Below are 20,631 nucleotides of genomic sequence, written 5' to 3'. Positions count from 1 at the left end.
CATATATGTTCTATGTATATGATAGCATACTAGCAAGAAAGAGGGCAAGAAGTCTAATTTTTCATGCATTTTATGGTTGTAATTTATATTATTAAAGTCTTGAAATTTCTCTACTAGATTTTATCATAAAATATCACATGTCAATACCATGATATGGTATCAATGTGTTCATGAAAATTCAAGATTTAATATTAAATGAGGGTTTATAATCTAAATATTTTCTTTAAATTAAAACTTGAAGTTATCAAAAATGCTAATATATGCAATTTATTTAATAATTTGCTAATTTCCTAGCCAATTTTATATATCTATATTATGAATGAATTGTGGCATGTAAAATAGACAAAAAACCTCGTCTAGACAATGTTAGATACGGGAGAAAAAACATGACTAGGATCAATTTTATTTGTTGCACTCATAAGCCTTTTACAGTAAAAAACTTTAATTAAAGTGCATGATCCTTTGATCTAGCAATAGTTTCCTTAGGTGAAATCGTATTATGAATGAATTGTAGCATGTAAAATAGACAAAAAACCTCGTGTAGACAATGTTAGATACGAGAGAAAAAACATGACTAGGATCAATTTTATTTGTTGCGCTCATAAGCCTTTTACAGTCAAAACTTTAATTAAAGTGCATGATCCTTTGATCTAACAATAGTTTCCTTGGGTGAAATCGTACCTCACCTCCTTCCACGTAACAATATCATGATAGGTACATGCATATAATCCATTAGGATAGCATTATTCTCCTTGTCATAACACATGTATGGGTTGCTTTACTCCTCATCTTCAATAGACTCTACAATGAAATGGATTAGAGCATCAGAAGAGGGGATCAGTTATAATCCATTCGAACTATCTAGGGATGCTTGAAGTATTAATGATGTTAGCTCTAATAGCTACTAGTAACTCGAGTAGACAATGTGAACCACCACCAACTTGGGTAAGAAAGTTGATTCTATGATTACACACTAACATTAATATATGGGGCAAGATAAGGAAGTTGGCTAGGAGATTAATAAAAGGTTGCATTGTATCTAAAATATCCACAATCATTATGGCTAGACTTTGTCTAGAGTATTCAAATGGGAAGTGATCACCACCATAATGTTTACACTATACATTTTGGCAATAAGAATAAAATTGTTTAAGGGACTTGATCATCTTCAAGAGTTCTTATCACTGCTTTATAGCATCTCTTTATGAGGTTCCTCCTTTGTAAAACCAAAGGAGTCCTCTAATACTCGATCGAAACTAGAGTCCTTGCACATTAGACTATACTATTGACATTTTGTTGATATCATTGTTTATATTCAGTTTATGCAATATCCATTTTCATATTTAAAGAAAAAAAGAAAGATGGTGAAATACATGCATGTTGAGTTAGAAGAAAGATAGTGAAATATATGCATGTTAAGTTAGGAGAAAAGGACAACAACAAAAATTTGGCTTATTGAGTTGGACTATTGAGTCTTTTACACCTAACATTGCGAATGAGGATGCACTATATGATAAGTTTTTATAAAATACTCATTCCCCTTTTGACCCAATAACATGGATCGTGAAACTCTAGTGTTAATAATAAGGACTAGGATTGATCGAATTGTAGTCGAGAATGAGGAAGAGAGTGAGCCATGGGCATTGTAATGGTAGTTGGCATCAACTACCATATGTGTGTAATTTATCACAACACGTGACCCATTGTATGTGAGGCAACTCTCTTTCCATCATGCAAGTCTTGGACAACCTTATATCTTATTCTTGCAAATTTGAAAATGGAGCATCATGATGGTTGACTAGCCGCTTGGCTCAGATGGCTTTAAATAGGACTCATCCCAAAAACTATCCTCATCCCTTGACAAGCTTCCACCCAAATCGAATGCAATCTATTGCCTAGCGGTCATACTCATGGCAATGAAAGCAATGTCTTGGTTGTATATTACAATGTTGATATTTCTAATTGCAATACTAATTGTTAGCACCCTACACTAGTCATTACTACTACTACTAGCCTCATTGCCACTACTATTGTAACATTAGGATATAATAGTCATCCACCTATCCAACAACCTCCTATGGCCAACAATATGATATGGAACTTTTCAATTGAATGACAAGTTTGAACTTTGTCGGTCTTCATGGAACTACAAAGTCTCGAATGAATGTTTGTAAAAAGAATGCCCATTCAAAACTGAGAGCCATTTAAAGCAAAGCAACTCAAGCTAATTTGAATTGTTCTTGTAAAAGATCTGTTATACATATATGTGATGAAAATGCATTATTTCTATTGCTTTATTTCAAAACCAAGAGCCATTTCTAATAAATATGGTTGACTCTGATTGCTTTCATGCATGGTCCATGCTTTGAGATGCTTGCATCTTGCATCCTCATGCCCCTGTCCACTATCGAGCCATCACAACTATGAACCTACCAACCCAATGGTTGGGGTACAAAGTACCCATTACCACATCAATTTCTATTTGTATGTCCATTTCCCACAATTAATTATGCCTTCCTCAAGTAATTGTTCTATTCAATTTTTCATAGGGTCAAATACTCTACTTTGCACTAGAAAGTGAGTAATGGACCATTGAATGGCAGTTTTAGCACTAATAACAACCTTGTTATTGCTTCTATAAATATAAAATTGTTAGAGATTGCAACCACTTATAAAAATTAAAATGATGTTAATTTTTTTAATAACAAATTACAAAACTTCCAAACTCCAAATCGAGTTTGGGATCTGAGTTTGCAAAATTAGAAATAGGTATGTTAGATTAATCATATGATGGACCATGGACTATGCAAAAGTTGAAACCTCACTTCTATTTGTCTTAAGGTATGTTTATATCACCTTTCTTTTTACTTTTTATATCTCAAGTTGACTAAATTAGCTATTAAAAAAATCAAAATGCATGTTTTTGTGTCATGATATTATTATGGCCATATTGAAGCACAATATCAAAACACCAATGTGTGTGTGTGTGTTTGGGGGGGGGCGGGGGGGGATGATGGGATCAAGTGTCTCTTATGCTACATGCTTTACCAAGAGACATGCCATCACGACACATCAAATATTGATACGACACGTCAAATCATATCAATAAGATAGCTAATATGATGAAGCAAACTCAAACATCAATACAGCTAAAGGAAAGAAAATCAATCAAGACTCCGCTGGTAGTGGCAAGCAAACATGAATTAGGCAAAGAAAAGGAAAAAATTTAAGAGAAACCATAAGATATTTCTTGAGCATCAGAAAGTCCAACATCCTTGGTTGTGTCCCATTAACAGTGATAGGAAAGAGCGAGTAAAATGTAAGCAATGCTTATTTACCCAAAAGAAGAATCCATTTGTTAATATTAAAGGCAAACTCCTTGCAAAAGAATGCATTGCAAATCCATAAGTACTCAATGAAGCATGTCGAGGCAAAGTCTATATGGTAAAGAGTATGGGAAAAAAAAGCATAATCTCTATGAGAATTCACATTAACACTACATTGATCAATAAAGAGGAAAACAATACAGGGGGGGATGGGATCAAGTGTCTCTTATGCTACATGCTTTACCAAGAGACATGCCATCACGACACATCAAATATCGATACGACATGTCAAATCATATCAATAAGATAGCTAATATGATGAAGCAAACTCAAACTAAAGGAAAGAAAATCAATCAAGACTCCGGTGGTAGTGGCAAGCAAACATGGATTAGGCAAAGAAAAGGAAAAAATTTAAGAGAAACCATAAGATATTTCTTGAGCATCAGAAAGTCCAACATCCTTGGTTGTATCCCATTAACAGTGATAGGAAAGAGTGAGTAAAATGTAAGCAATGCTTATTTACCCAAAAGAAGAATCCATTTGTTAATATTAAAGGCAAACTCCTTGCAAAAGAATGCATTGCAAATCCATAAGTACTCAATGAAGCATGTCGAGGCAAAGTCTATATGGTAAAGAGTATGGGAAAAAAAAGCATAATCTCTATGAGAATTCACATTAACACTACATTGACCAATAAAGAGGAAAACAATACATTATATTATGCATGCAATTTTCTCAATATGTGATCAAAAGATACTTGCCTTTGAAAGAGTTTCACCATTAGTGTAACTTTCAAAGATTTATGAACTCAACCCGAAATTTTATTTATCATTGACCAAAGTGTTCAATACTTTTACCAAAAGTATGTACAATTATTTGAAGGGCAAGGGCATACACTCAATTTGTCAAGTGTTACAACAATGATGAATAAAAGTAATCGTTTCTATCACTATGAAGCTATGGAGAGCATGATTTTCCTTGCCTCTCTTTGCCCACATACAAGAGGATTCTCTAAGATAAATCCCATTCAAAAATACATTTCATATCAATTATCACATCAACATGAAATTTCCAGAAGTGTCAAAATCTGAAACAAGTGCAATGGAATGAATGTATAGAGCTTTAGGACATGAAGAGTAGGTTATTTAGTGACTTGAAAACAACCCAAGAACAATATTGATGCTTTTGCTGGATATTGCTTTTTGTGTTTTCTATCCTTACATGCAAATACATTCTGAGATTCTTGCTAGTGGTTGGTCCCTCCATGCACTTTAATTAGAAATTGGTGCTTTGCTGATATTGCATAAATACGGTCGAAACTTCATGAAAGTTCATGAACAATATCATGCGAAATGTGCTTCACATTTCATTGTTTACTATGGTCCAATTTGTTCAAGTTACCTACTTGTATGTACAATCACATAAATTTGCCACATAAATTTAGTGCACCTGTCAATGTATTCACTATTCAAATTTGCCACATCACTAGTAATGGCAAGGTCCAAATGCAAGCGTCCTGTGAAAAGTAGGGGGGTGCATGTCAAATCCTAATGCTACACCTAAAATCAGGTCAAAATATGATCCCAAACAGGCAGCCCAAGTCCACTAGGGAGTGTAATTGCACAGCAATCCACAGTATGAAGAGTATACAGACAGGTGCCAAGTAAACGAGTGGCTGTAGGAAAAGTTGGGAATCATAATGTTCTACCATAGCTCCCTTTCATACGACCTAGGAAGTTAATCCCAACTCCTTGGACAGCTTCTACAAAAGTGAGTCTAACCATGAAGATGGAGCACTTTGACAAGCACTTCCTGTTGGGACACTACTGAGGAGTATGGATGTGTGGAGGATGGCAGCCTGCAGGCATATGCCCAGCCATGAGTGAGGAGGTAGAGTTGTCATTGACACTGGCTGGCTAGAAGGGATGGCAGCAAGAGCTAACGGTGTGAGAGAGGGTACATATGCAATCTTCGCGCTGCTTGGGGTTGATTGGTTTTGCCAGTGCCAAAGTTTACTGAACAAAATTACACTTCTTACAATGCATTGACAAAATTGCCAGCCTCGCTCTTCACTCTGGCCTTTTGAGCAGGCAAGGCCACAAATACGAATGCTTATGTTCACACTGTGTTATAGGGTACATCACAGCATGCATATAATTCTCTCAGTAGTACCTATTGACACCCTGGACACTCAAGAAGAAAATACAACAATTCAAGCATAATGGTAACTGCTCAAAGCATCAAACTATACTAGTGATGTACATGTAAGGCCATTTCTATTGCTTTCAAAGTGCATTCTATTTCCAATATCAAGCACTCTATTACATTACTTGCAGATCAGCAGGACTTGTGTCAGCTTGATCGAATTAGGAGAAAATGCTGCAGTCCATTCCAAATATCACAATGGATTAGACGAGATTTAGGAGAAAATGATACAAACTATTCAATATTCAAGAGCTCCATTGCATTGTAGACGAGTTAGTATGATTTATATTGAGTTTGGCCACATTGTCAGAAGGCTTTTGGGTAAGCTTCGTAGGAGAAGAGTTGGATGGATCGCCTACAAAACTAACTAGTAATGAGGTCAATTCTCATTGGGAAAAAGGCTGTCACCGTGGCTGCACCAGTTTCAGGTGTAGCTCCAATTTTGTCAGCTTGCTTGCAGTGGGCACCATCAACAACAGCAGTTGAAACAAATGGTCTCTAAGAAGGAAAACCTTGCTCTTGCATTCAGAACCTCTTGGCTTGGCATTACTTCAATATGATAAACTGAATGGGATAAACAGCAGAATGTGATCATATTCTTTACAAACCCTTTGCTGAAGGGTTTGACATTGTCTGGTACATCCCTATAAAAGTCACATATTCATTGCTTATAAAGCTGAAAGAAAACAAGCAACTTGACAGTAAACGAGGCAAGTTACCTTAAATAAGGTATCCGTCTTCTTCTAATCAGTTCATATGTGGTCTGATTTGTAATAATCAGATAGCTGCAGATCAAAGCTTAAACTGTCACTGACTTATCACAGTCAAAAAAAACAGTATGGATTGACTTTGCAATGTGTTTTGCACTGATATGCAAAACTCAGTTTCATTTCATACTCTGCTTCACCTTAACAAAACAACAGTATCACAACCAACAAAAAATAATTACCGATCGAACCTTAAAATGACTTTGTAAAATTCACAGCATGCAAGTTGTATTTGAACAAGCTATTCAAGGCAACCTAGGGACGTCCCTTATTAGAAAAGCATAGGAAATTGAAAGAAAGGGACCAATCTGGAAAATTCAAGTCTCGCTACAATGACAGTTTAAAATAGGTCTATGCTTTAATTAAGCTTCCAAATGTTCTGCATAATTTATACATAATGTTTCTGCTATTGATTTGAATCTTGAGTAATCACATTGCCTAACTACAGAAGCCCATTAGGCCTAAGGGATAAGAGCGCACCTGTGGAACAATAGAAGCAATGCCAGAAATATGACACAGAGTGTGACAAAAATAAGTAAGACAACAACTGCAACATTGTGTAACCTGGTCACATCAGCAATCCTTTGAGTTAAGTCACTTTCAGCACAATGGGGAATAAACCAAAGCAAAGTGTTCTCAAAGTTACCATGTAATAGAGCTTCTGCTTTCCGTGAATGCTGTACCGTACAATATACACGTCCACAAACATAATGGAAACTCTAAAAATATATACCACCTGCAAAAACATTCTGAAAAGTTATTTGCCTTTCAGATATAGACACAATTCATTAGTCAGTCATTTAAACACACATGTCCCGCGTCATTCGAGCAAAAAGCTTCAACAATTGCTACTGAAATAGTGGTTGTATCACCCTACTGCCTATCATTGGAAGAGTTGGATGATTAGCAGCAGATTCTTGAAACTGCATTGATATCTTTTTGTTTCTCAAAAAGCTCAATTTCTCCAAAGTAATCAATGTCTCTGAATTTGCACTCACTTTTTTATGAAATCCAAAAGTAACAAGTAATCATTTCAACCATAACAGATCTCTTTTCTAAGCAGAAACAGGATTTTGTAATAGAAAAGCTCGAATTGACAACTAACTACAGCCATATAAGCCTAAGCTGATCACAAGTCATGTATACCTTCTAGTATATGCAGCCTCTGTTAGCAGTCGTGTGTCTTGTGTGGTCATCTCTTGCCTGTGAGCCTCAGTCTGAGTCAAACGAGGATATTATGAGCTCTAACATTGTCTTTGTCTGTCATTTTATGTGTTTTAGATGGAGGGCACATTAGTGAATTTCTTTTTGTGCACTTTTGCCTAATTTTTAGGGGGTTGACCACATTTAGGGTTTTCCCTCTTTTCACCTATATATAGGCGACCTGCCCTCCCACTTTTATTATCCATCATTGATCCTTCGTGATCAGCCAACCCTCCTCATTCTCTCACCCCCTTGCTACCATCTAGCACCCACACTAGCATGTAGAGCTGCGTGTTGGGGCTGACTAAGCCATTGCAGTCACATTGTTCCTTCTCTCTCCTACATTCTCTCTTTGCCACCGCCTCCTCTCCATGTTCGCTTTCCTATTTCCCTTGCGCACTCTCACATGGTATCAAAGCCATGCATGGGAGCCAGAGATCTTGAAGAGGACTCTATTCACAATTCTAGTCATCTTCATTGCCAGTTTGGGGGCAGCAGACCTGCATTTTGCCTTCTGACAAGCTGGGCATCCTATTGTCAGATCTGTGTTTTGCAGGCAGCACACATGCAGCAGGTTTACACCTGTGTTTCAGGCAGGCAATATCCTACTCTTGCTGGGTGACAGGTTTTCTCTGCTGGGGGGCAGTTTTTACTGCTGGGCGGCCCTTTATGCAGGTTCTGACCTGCATTTTATGCAGGTGACCCTCCTCCAATCTGCGTTTTGGGCAGTCTACAGTCTGGGCGGCCTGTTTCCAGGCAGGTGAACCACTGCCACATCTGCATTCTATTCGCAATTCTAGTCATCTTCATTGCCAGTTTGGGGCCAGCAGACCTGCATTTTGCCTTCTGACAAGCTGGGCGACCTATTGTCAGATCTGTGTTTTGCAGGCAGCACACATGCAGCAGGTTTACACCTGCATTTCAGGCAGGCAATATCCTACTCTTGCTGGGCGACAGGTTTTCTCTGCTGGGGGGCAGTTTTTACTGCTGGGCGGCCCTTTATGCAGGTTCTGACCTGCATTTTATGCAGGTGACCCTCCTCCAATCTGGCCTGTTTCCAGGCAGGTGAACCACTGCCACATCTGCATTTTGTTCCTGCAAGGCAGTCTCCAGCTTTGGGCACCTTACACCCCCAAGACTAACAGGTGAACAGACCTTCTAATGCTGTATTTTCCATTAGATAGGTTCTTTTAATTTGGGTGACATCATATTTCATCTGGGCGGCCTCCATAGCAGGCCAACGTCAGGGCAGATTTGTGTTTACTGCAAGGACTCGCTTTCCAAGCATTGCTGGTCCTTGACCAACCCTTGGTTTGGCTGTGTTTACAGGTTGAAGACCTATTTTCCTCTGAATTTGCTGCTCCTCTCTTTGCCCAGCATTGTGTGTTCCCTTCAGCATCAAATACTCCCCGTACTCCCCGTCTACCTTGCCTCAGTTAATCTACTTTTGTACTGTGGCCTGACAGACCCCGATCATCCTGAGGACACCTTTTATCGGTTGCCTTTATTCCAGTGACAGCATCTTCTTTGTTTTCTTGCCAGTATTTCTTGAAGGACAGATATGGCCAGCATCTATGCTATGGGGGAGCATGTGGTTCAAGATCATTTAGACTGACCACCATCTTATTATTCTTTCCCGTTATATTTTTTCGGGGCTTCTAGTCCCGAATTAGCGTTGACAGCAGCTCTTGAGCCAGTGCTGGTCCTACCCTCTCTCTTTCTATTGCAGATTCCCTTACAATGAGGGATCGCATCCACAAGATGGAGAAAATTCGAGATCAGCTTTCATTCCTTCGTACAAACATTTCTTCAGAGCACCACCATCTTATTACTCTTTCCCGTTATATTCTTTCGGGGCTTCTAGTCCCCAATTAGCGTTGACAGCAGCTCCTGAGCCAGTGCTGGTCCTACCCTCTCTCTTTCTATTGCATATTCCCTTACAATGAGGGATCGCATCCACAAGATGGAGAAAATTCAAGATCAGCTTTCATTCCTTCGTACAAACATTTCTTCGGAGCACCTCACTGTGACACTTCTTTCACATCTTCCGTCGAGGACATATGATGTGTTCTACACCGGGCTTCTCACTTCTCACAGCCAAGATACTCTCGCTTGGAAGGAGCTACTTCCATTGGTGCTTGAGCAGGATGCATGTCACAATGAGACAGATTCTTGTGGAGCCCGTGCACATGGCTATGCTTATGTGGCTTTATCTACACGTATAGGACACGCCCAGTAGAAGAAAGAGAAGAGAAAGAAGTTGGGAGTCATCTTTCGACTCTGATACAGCTTTTGTGGGAAAGCATAGAGGATATCCCTCGTCCTCTTTGTGGGAAGCGTAGCAACATGGAACAGGAAACGGGAACGGAAAATGCCAAGATTTGCCATTCCATGTGGCTATATAGTCACATGGAATAGCGTCGAACAAGGGATAAGGATGAGGAACAAGGATGGGGAACCCAAAGCTAGCCATTCCATGTTGCTATGGTGGGAAGACCTTGCACCTCGAGGAGAAGTGTTTGAGGATATATGCTCACCTTCATACAAGAGCGAAAAGTGGATCTACATCAAAGCCTTCATCTAACTCTACTTTGCCACCCGCTATTTCCACTGAGTCAATGTTTCTACACATTTATCAAGTGGAGGAGCCTTCTTTGATTCTCTTCTTCTGAGCAGCCTTGGCTCATTACTAGTGGTATCTCGAGTCCTACGACTCCCTAAGGTGATTTGTTGCAAGATCTTTGTCTATCAAAGGGTATCACTGCCAGTGACATTTCTTTAGTGCCTATTAGTGGTGTTGGTACCTTGCCTCTATTGTCTGATTGTTCATCGAGCTCCATCTTTTAGACCCTACATGTTCCGTGCTTGGGCTTCTCTCTCCTCTCAGTTCAAGGCCTTCCTAGACTTGGGACTTGCATGGTCTTCGCCGAGTCAGTCATCTTTCTTGAGGATTCTTCTACATGAGCCACTTTTGTGGTAGGTTGACCAAAAGTAAGCTATCTATGATCCATTCCCCTTCCTTTGTGTGCCAGGCCCTCCAAGGCAATTGTCTATTGCTGCACCCATTTCCAATTGTGCACCATTTATCCCACAAGTTCCATCCCATCCCCCACCATCTCCTCTAGTGGTTCCCGATGTTTATATGGACAGGGGATCTTACTCCTTGGCTGGCTATCTCCATCGACGGACTTCATCGACATTGGCAGCACTGATCCTCCCACCTTCGAATCCGCATCTCCTTTGGCCTTCCACCACATCCAAGATCTGAGAGGGAGTGTTAGCAATCGTGTGTTTTGTGTGGTCATCTCCTACCTGTGAGGCTCAATGAGGACATTAGGAGCTCTGACATTGTCTTTGGTAGCCATTTTATGTGCTAGACACTTTAGATGCAGGGCACATTAGTGCATTTCTTGTTGTGCACATTTGGCTATTTTTTAAGGATTTAACCACATTTAGGGTTTTCCCTCTTTTTCACCTATATATAGTTGGCCTGCCCTCCCACTTTTATTATCCATCAATGATCCTTCGTGATCAACTAGCCCTCATTCTCTCATCCCCCTACTACCATTTGGCACCCACACTGACGCGTAGAGCTGCATGTTGGGGCTGACTATTGCAACCTTCAGCCATTGCAATCACATTATTTCTTCTCTCTCATGTGTTCTCTCTGTCTCCTCTCTGTGTTTGCCTTCCTCTTTCCATTGCGCACCCTCACAACCTCTACTATCTACCCAACCCGTTTGCCATTTTGCAACATACAGGGTCAATCTAACATCGACCTTATCCATATGAGCATCTACCTCTCATTGGCCTTTGTCATCTAGGCATTGATAGTTTATTCCTCACAAGTGAACAAGATTTTTCAGCATCCACATCTAACTCATAGGTGCTTCTTGCTCCTCAAATGTCTAGAGAATCTCTTTAGACATACTGTCTCCATTCACTTGGGGGGTGAAATTTAGTAACTTGGTCCCTACAAGATTGTCGATTGTTGCAAATAGACCATTGTGGCAAGCTAGTTGTGCATACCTTGGCCTCATAAACAAGCTCATATTTCGAATCTCATCCTCTTTTCTTTACCTTGAGCATTTAGTAGAGGCCAAGCTATTTGATATATGCCTTGGTCTAGAGAAGATGAGATACAAGCTCATATTTTGTATCTCATCCTCTTTTGGAAAAAACGTCTTCGGTATTTTTCCCCTTTCTGACTCACACTCTTTCAAGTGGTTCTCCATTTCCAACAATGGTTTCAAAGCACGCTCATCCCTACCTTCTTCATCTCTTGTTGCTCATCAAGTTTTATGTGTCTTCCTTCCACCACCATTTTTTACTTGACTCCAAATCTTCAAAAGATGACACCACTCTTGAGTATCTACCCACACAAGGGTGTCAACAAGAATAAGTGTAGTCCATCTCAACTATTGATGAGATTTCAGTCAGCCAATCTATAAAATGTGATATTGCAACCTATGATGACAATGTTAAATTAGTGGAGAGCCTTGTCCTCCACCCACCTGGATGACATCAACTTTGACTAAGACAAGCTTCCTTGCTCAACTCCTCTTATTTAAATTAGATTTGAGCATACATAAAATCAAGAACTATTATAAAAGCCGATCAACTTAAAAATTTTGAAAAATCTAACCTCTAGTTAAACTACCATCTTTTAAATCTAGATGTGGAGACCAATCATCAACACTGTGCTTTTCAACAAGTGAATGAAACTTGATAATGCATTTAAGATCCAAAAAAAGGTCAAATCAGATCTCATACCAAAACCTTCGATGATTCATATAGCCAACACATGTGCCGAGCCAATAACAGTGGTGGTCAAACTCTAGTACACATTTGTTGCAATCATTGCAATGTTTTGTCCGCAATGGCTGCAATGGTAACAATAACTCTCATCTATAAGTAAAAAGGTTAGCTTCATACACTTAAGTTCAAGTAAAAATAAAGTTTAGATTTGAAAATAGACATAACTCAACCGATTACTTTACATCACATTTAATGTAAATAAGGTATAAGTCCTGCATTCACAGACCTGATGGACACCACAAACAGAGCACACATCCTCACTGCCATCAAAACAACACAAAATTCCCTGTCAAGAAATTTAAAAAGCGACAGAAAGAAATCATACGATCATTATATTGGACCTCTTATACATGTCCTATCTTCCAAATGCATAGAAGACCAATATATACAAAGTAATAAGCAAAGAATCTTAGATGCAGATTTGAATGTCTAACAGCCCAATGAGATGCCTCCACTTTTCTCACAAGTTTAGCTTTGATCTTCTTTATTTTATGAAACAGTTAGGAATTAGGATTCATCAATCATTGTTATGTAAAAGGATTTCGGGGTGTTCTGTTGCTCAAACCCACTATGTTATATGATTCCACTATGTTTTATAGCTTCTTCTTGAGTTTTGACTTGGCATTCCTTTCAAAATGGTTGAACTAGATTGGCTCTATGTTGAGAGGTGAGTTGGATGTTAGTTTTGAGCTATGTTTGTTTACTATCATGCCAGGTTTTGTAGCTGATCTAATGTAGGTCTAACAATTGTGCTATGGATCAAAGTTGAATGATCCTTAATTCTTTGTGATCATCTTGGACTCCATAATAGTCATTGCATACCTCCATCCCTCCTAGAGAGGCCCTGCAATTATGTTATGTGCATTATACTAGTTTCCACACATTATTGAGCATTAGAACTTTAGGTCACCTAAAATTGCCTTTCAAGTTATCATATTTTTCTAGCATTTTTCTAGTTATTTAAACAGCCCCAACAAGGGAGAAGAGCAAGTGTTTCAAGTGCAAGAAAAAGGGTCACAAGCCTCAAGAGTGTCCTCAAACAAAGGCACATGACACGATATATATGGTTCAATTTATGAGTGACAATGACTTGGTATCAAACTGTAGTAACAAATGGGACGGTGCAACACAAGCTTTGCAATCCACAGCTTTGAGATCCACAATGGTGGCATCACTATGGTTCAAGTTGAAACCAAGAGTTGCAATAGTTCTAGAGAAGCAATGTAGAGCTTCGGTAGCTTCGTGGCCCTCTTCAAGAGGTTGGTGGCACTTTCATGGATTCTAATGGGCTGCGGCGCAGCTGAGGACAGCTACAATTTCAATGGGGAAGATGCAGTGCACTCTGGCACATAGATGATCAAGTGGGCAGCAATCATGGTGAGCAGCAGAATAGCAAACAGCAGCATCGTGTGCAACAGCAGTCGTGTTGTTAGCCAATGCATTGTTCTATTTTGCTGGTTTTCTGGACTGGCATGGCACAATTAAGGTTGTGCCACAGTACTTTTAAGGGTTGGAAGGACCATTTCCTCCAAACAAGTTGAGCCAAATGCCTATTATGGGCCATGACAACAGCATAGCATTGTCATCATGGTCGTGGTGGATCAAAGATCATAATCATCCCTCTTCTACTCTATTCGGCAAGATCAAGGACTTGGAACTGTTCAAGGTCTTCTCCTAGACGAGTCATCAACCAGACCATAAGTGCAAGGCAGTGCAAGCATGAGCTAGTCATTCAAACAGGGCAGACTGAAGTGTTTGTGGGTGCATAGATTTACTAACTGCTTGGCTGTAAGCACTAAGCAATCGGGATTTGAAGGGCGATAGGACAAAGCAACAGGTTGCTCACATATGCCATAATCCACAATCACTACAACATCCTGAAATAGTTGTGTGCATGGGATTCATGAGTACAACCTTCCAACAAAAAAGAGCTACCATATTGTGTCCATTAGTCTTGGCATGCATCTTCAAATGTTACTCTCCAAATTTTCTGCCATTAATCAGTGCTAATTTTGGCCCAATTCAACCTTGCTCAAGCTCTAATTGCATGTTCATATTACCTTCATGAATTCAAGTGATTAATGGCACTTATTTTTGTCCAATTTAGCGTTGCTCAACTCCAATTGCATGTTCATATTAACTTTATGAATTCAAGTGCACTCATGAGTACAAAAGAAACCCTTGGACTACATTCTTGTAAGATAGTTGTCTAAGTCAAAAAACCAACATGGACAAAATAGGGGAGAGGAACTCCAACTAAATTACTAGCAGAAAAGAATAGCTAACTTGCCTGGGAACAGTCTTTGGTCCTCCAAATGAGTAAACCTTGCCACATCCATTTTGACTTCCACTTTCATCCAATTTCTTTTCCTTTTGCACCCTTGCTTCCACACCACAAGAATTTTTCAGTATGCTCACAAAAATTTTAGCTATTTTAATTCCTACAGTAGCCTCTCTGTTGCTTCCAGTGACATCCACTTAAAGCAAAAATACCTATGATTCCTTTCTACTACACTAGGTATACCCAGTACAATTTCACCAGAATAATGCAACCCAAAAAATGGTGATATCACAAATATCCAAAATGAATCCCATTACCAAAATAAACCAATAATTCTTAAGGGAATGGATAGGATCATTTCAAATCAGTGCTTCATACAAAAAAGCTGTAATCATCAAAGGGTTGTTTACAGCTGGAACCACACTTGCTTACGTCACAATACTGAAAGCCCTATGTACAACTGAAAAAACAAATTGGCTCAAAAAGTTTGCACTAGAAAGTGTGTGCCCATGGAGTTTGGTGAACAGATGAAAGCAATGGTACAAGCAAGTTGCAGCAATTGGGCACCTAACCCCAATACTGGACACATGTAGTCAATACCTCAGTGGAGATAGCAAAAAGGATAAGCAGTCTTGCAAGGCTCAAAAAGGGCCAGAAGGATAAGAGTCTCACACACAGTTAAAATAATTGGAGCACAAGAACAGAAGAAGGCCTCTTTGTACACATGATGCCAATGGAACAAGTATGCCCAACTAACTCTCAGTGCCAGAAAGACCTTTTCCTAACACAATCCTATATCTAATCATTCAAAGGCAGAAAAAGACTTAGACAACACTGTAATGTGATCTATATCATAGGTGGCATGGCCACATATAATTGCAACCAGGGAAAAGTCATATGCATGTATTGACATATTTGAAAGCTATTGTGCCATTGTAAAATGTAAACTATTTTTTGCATTCCAATTAATATAATGTTTTCCATCTCAACAACCAAAAAACAGAATCTTCAAAACTTGAGATTACCAACTTGAATCATTTAATAATCTATTCATAGCTCCTTCTGCTTCAGCATCTTTTTTCAGTTCCTCCACAAGGTATCTGTAAAGAATTATTGGAGAAAGAAATTATGAAAGCAATGATAACAAATTCAACAATTGTGTTTAATTTCAACAACAATGAATTAAATCAAAAATCCTCTCAAGAAAGTACCCTGGATCAGAGCCGGCAGTGAACCAATATTGTAGTAGTGTAGCTACAAGCATCAGCAGGTACAAGAATGTAAGCCTGTATTAAAATAATAAAGCTTTTCGCATCAAAATTTCAACTCACCAATTTTTCATTCCTAATTTGAAAGTATATATAAGTGCACACTTCAAATGGCAACATAAAAATTGAAGGGGATTTATGTTGCCTGCAAGGAAGATAGGGAACAGCTGTAGTCCTTAAACCAATCATCATCTTCACTGTACATAAGCGCAGATAGACTTTTTTGCTCAAGCAGAAATGCATTCTACTTCTCCATGCCATGTTATGATTCATGAAACATAAATGAACATGGATGCTCATGGACCTGGCTACCCATAGTTCTTTTCATATATTTCCATATTTCATATGCATATAGATTATATAACCATGATTGGACAATGATTTGTGATTTGAATCCCGACCTTGATCATATTTTCCTTAATTTCTAACAAAACTTCAATGCACAAATGACAATAACAATTTTGGTTAAAACGAAGCTAACACAAAACCATGACATCTTTACATGAGCCTTTTTCCCCCCAACAACTCCCATGCTATAAGAATAAAACATTCCAAATACGACTGAGCCATATCACATGTCTATAGATATGCAAAGTATGATTGAATCAACCATACAACAGTACGATTTGAACTATATCACTAACAATTCTTCTTCAGCTCGACTTGAAAGCAGTGCCCAACAACATGATGCACTCATTGTCATTTTAAAAGTAGCACATCCCAATTGCCAGAGACATATTTTGAAAGGGTTCACCAAACAAATGCAGATTACTCTAGAGTTGCAACAATCAAATGCTACATGCCAAAGTACAAATGCACCTAAGAAAAGCCTATATTGTCCCCAAAATTATAGAAATCTTGTAATGAAGGGGATTGAGAGGAGAGAGAAGAGAGAAGACTGCAAAAGAGAGAGAGAGAGAGAGAGAGAGAGAGAGAGAGAGAGAAATAGAGTGCAGAGGAGAGCAAAAGACTAGACAAGGAAAGATAAAGACTGTAATTGGACAGAGAGAGAGAGAGAGAAAAAAGGGAGGGAGATGCCTGCCAGCCCTGAAAGGACAAGAGAAAAGCTTGAGAAGGTCAAAGGACAAAGTTGTATTATTCAAGTGGTGTCTATGCAAGTATCCTTCACACATTTTATACTAAGGTCAATGTGACACTAAGTATTTATTCAAATATGCTGCTAATTCAATTCCTTACAAATCCTCACTACGATGTACATGCTTTATACTTAGGTCAATGTGACACCAAGTATTTATTCAAATATGCCACTAGTTCAATTCCTTACAAATCCTCACTATGATGTACCTCACTATGATGTACATGCTATCAATCTTGTTGAAGAGGTATAGGAACGATAGTTGATGACTCTAAGATTCTAAATTCCTCCCAGTGGCAGATCTTCCTGACAGAATCACAAACGCTGACGAGGCATTCAGTTGACTTGCAAAAAAGAATGTCACCATACCAGTATGCCTTCTGTTAAGATTTTAGATGTATTTCCAAAAGCATTATAGATAGTACTAGACCCTTCCTATTGGCCCATTCAGACTGTACAAGATCACTCTGAGTCAATGAATCAGTTCAATGAGTTATTATCTAAAAGTCTCACATTGGTTAGAAACAGCTTTGTGCAATGTCCTTCAGTAGAGGGCTTTGTATAGGAAAACCAAAGCTGCCAATTTGCAGTATTTGGAGGTGCAAGGTATGTTGATTGAACAAAAACAACACTAACAGCACTAATTCTAAAGGCCTTCAGCTAAGGGCACTAATTCTAGATATCTTCAGTATGACACATGTTCAGTGGTTCAAATAAACCTATGGGTTTGAAAAGGCCAAGGGAGCAAAGATTTACCTTGAGCCACCTCACCAAAGTCAGCATTTCAAAGGCAGTGGTTCGACCCCACAAATACTGAAATCAAATGAGTATATACCCACCTATTGCCCTTGACTTTCATAAAGGATCCAGCAGAATAACAAGGCCACAACAAGACTTATACCTCCTTTCTGAAGGAGAGACCCCTATCACATGGATACTCAAAGCCTCCACTGCAACACAAATAGATTATGACGAAACAAAGCAGTGCTGGTTTAGCCAGAAGCTCACCTTGCTTAACAAAGCAAACAAGTGGCGCCTCATTACCCCATTTGACCACCTGATCTCAAGCAATCCTAAGTAAAAACTTGCTCTCATCGAAAGGGATTGACATGCTGCCAACTTCTGCCTTCACTGTCCCAACTCCATTTGACAACACTCAATCCAACATTCACTCACTGCACTGTTGCCAGAGAATTAGGCTAAGACTGTAAAATTGAACAGCCAGTAATAGTTTATTTGTTTTAAGAAATCTATATGGGCACTACTACTCAAGACTAGAGAAGACTTTCATGACTCATCGTCATAGCAGGGGTTTCCACAAAGATACTCGAATGACAGCGAAAATTGTGTAGCTTGACAAAAGCTTGCCATTGCATACTTCATGTACATAAAACTATCCCTGCCTGAGCCAGGTCCCCCCATTCAACCAGAGAGTCAACTTGCCAGTGCATCCTTCATGTATAATATCCCTGCCTGAGCCAATCCCAAACAGGTACTTTAGCCAACAAAGGGGAGCATGAGATTTGCTTTTAAGGCCGCTAGGCCCTCCAATGGTCCTGCAATTTTATATACAGAGTTGCAGAAATTTGCAAGAAAGGCGGCTAACTTGCTTACCAGGGATGTTGTAGGGTCGTCTGCTGCAACTCTGAGTTTAGACCAAACAAAGCAGCAACAAAGAAAAGGTGAAGGAAAACCATCCCAAGCTTGGACTTCCATGATAAGCCAGGAGTTGCTAATCAAACGCAATACCAAAAGTCAGTAAAGTTAACAAAGCAAGGAATTTCACACTAAAGGCTTGTGCGTAAAAGAACAACAGATTTGAACGGCTTGCACGTTGCAAAGAATCCATAGGATCAAACAGAAAGTTACAAAGGGACATGTGCAAGAAGTGGTAGCAAAATGGAAGAATAAATCTGTGCAACCTGGCCAATTATCACCCATGCGCAGACCAGGCAGTGGGGCTTGAATGCGTGTGGACATGAAGCACAGGATGCTGATGATGATGACAATAATGATGACGATGTGATGACGATGATGATGATGAAGATGGTCGTGATGTGCGCCTCCCTATAACATTTGACTGGTCCTGTACGGCACTGTGACAAACAAAATCCGCATTAGAAATGGGATTGGATTGCACAAAAAAAAAAGTCTCCTTCTAAGGAAAATGTATAGGAAATGCAGACTGAGACTTTTTGCGCCTCCCTATAACATTTAGAGACTTAGGCAGTAAGCCTTAAATTTTTTTGTGTTACCCATTTTAAGCTTTTTCTATGCAGCGACAATGTGCAAATGGTGCATCAGCTGCTTCATCAAACACTGGGGTTCTTAAACAGGATCAGCATCACCACCATTCTCTCCCTCCTGTTCTGCGACTTTAGCCTCAGATCAAAGGCAAAACGGAACAAAAACAGGGTAGCTCAGATCCTCTCTCTCGCCCAAGTATATCAACAACCGACTGCAGACGCATTTTAAGCTTTTCTATGCATCGACAATGTGACAATGGCTCGTCGATTACTCCATCAAACATTGACGCGTATGGGCAGGATCGGCGTCACAAGCATTTTGTTTCTTCTTCTGCCAATATGCCTTCAGATCGAAGGCTTTAAAAAACAGAACAAAAACAGAGGAGCTCAAATCCTCTCTCTAGCCCAAGAATGTCAAAAAACAAACTGCAACCCAGGAGCACGATATGCTCGCCCAGAGGAAAGGATAAGCTTGTGCTGCAAACACCGTGGTACGATTACTAGGATGCTTCCGGTGTGTTGATGTCTCTCGAGCCCCTGTCTCGCCAGCACGTGTAGATTGCAGGGTAAAAAAGGACAGACAGTAGGGAGGCCACAGAGTGTGGACTTACAGCGGAAACCCAACGCTTAATAACTTCTACCATCCTGTGCGCTTGACACGTTTTGGAAATTGGACTCCCGAGTCCCCTGTTTCACATTCGTTCACATGGATTGCAGCGCGCACGCCAGGCTTTTATTCTTTTGGGTCCTTGGCCGGTTCCATCATCCAGATTCCACACACCTCGCAAACGTGAGTGGACATCGCAAAAATTTATTGGCCTTCAAGGATCATCTAACCACTGCCCAATAGGTCTAGGCTCGGAAACGCGCCCAAGCAACAACTAAGAAAATCAAGAACTTGTGATAGGCCTCACACTGTCTCATACTTCGACCACATATAGTTTATAGTTTCGTTCGCAATGGAACGTTTGGAAAAGAGGTTGCATATTTATATTCCCCTTAAAAAAGGATAGCCGAACATATAGCATGAAGATGTTGAGAAGCAACATTGTGAGATATCACAATATCACTTCCTTCTCTTCCTCTTCCCACACATAGAAGTTTCATCTCCTTCACTTCCCCACACACACACACACACACACACACACACTCTCTCTCTCTCTCTCTCTCTCTCTCTCTCTCTCTCTCTCTCTCTCTCTCTCTCTCTCTCTCTCTCTCTCTCTCTCTCTCTCTCTCTCTCTCTCTCTCTCTCCATGAGAAGAGGAGAGAGAAAATATAAGAGCATGCCATGTGCAAAGAGAGATGGACATACATATGCACCTATCTCACACGGCTAGCTCTCCCACTAACATTCCCTACATCCCTATGGCATTGCACAATTTCTAGGCATGTGCCCGCACATTGAGTTTTGGAAAAGAATT

The 20,631-nt window shown here is 39.6% G+C and overlaps 1 protein-coding gene across 1 annotated transcript; it reads right to left on the bottom strand.

The window, feature by feature from the left end:
* Window positions 1-5,588: 5,588 nt before the first annotated feature.
* LOC148020000 (protein S-acyltransferase 10-like) lies at window positions 5,589-19,815 on the bottom strand. The gene is made up of 12 exons (XM_087700246.1): window positions 19,220-19,815; window positions 18,887-19,060; window positions 18,579-18,696; window positions 15,812-15,886; window positions 15,630-15,700; window positions 14,610-14,703; window positions 12,546-12,579; window positions 12,275-12,384; window positions 6,945-7,034; window positions 6,779-6,862; window positions 6,251-6,316; window positions 5,589-6,175 (listed from the first exon to the last, which is right to left on the bottom strand). Exons 2-12 carry the CDS (start codon window positions 18,942-18,944, stop codon window positions 6,001-6,003), a joined length of 975 nt encoding a protein of 324 aa, XP_087556372.1. The 5' UTR covers window positions 18,945-19,060; window positions 19,220-19,815; the 3' UTR covers window positions 5,589-6,000.
* Between the last annotated feature and the right edge of the window lie 816 nt (window positions 19,816-20,631).

The sequence above is a fragment of the Lygodium microphyllum genome, chromosome 19 (genome assembly GCF_053477565.2).
Source record: "Lygodium microphyllum isolate KBCC chromosome 19, Lygodium_microphyllum_v1.1.10, whole genome shotgun sequence".
Taxonomy (NCBI): Eukaryota; Viridiplantae; Streptophyta; class Polypodiopsida; order Schizaeales; family Lygodiaceae; genus Lygodium; species Lygodium microphyllum.
This window is presented reverse-complemented; position numbering and strand designations above follow the sequence as displayed.

Bases quoted from the DNA above. Each gene is read 5' to 3' on its own strand.
- LOC148020000 (XM_087700246.1), bottom strand. From the start codon at position 18,944: ATGTCCACACGCATTCAAGCCCCACTGCCTGGTCTGCGCATGGGTGAT. The intron at 15,887-18,578 runs GTAAGCAAGTTA...ATTTTAATACAG, and splicing joins ACGACCCTACAACATCCCTG to GCTTACATTCTTGTACCTGC. The intron at 15,701-15,811 runs GTACTTTCTTGA...AATTCTTTACAG, and splicing joins ACTGCCGGCTCTGATCCAGG to ATACCTTGTGGAGGAACTGA.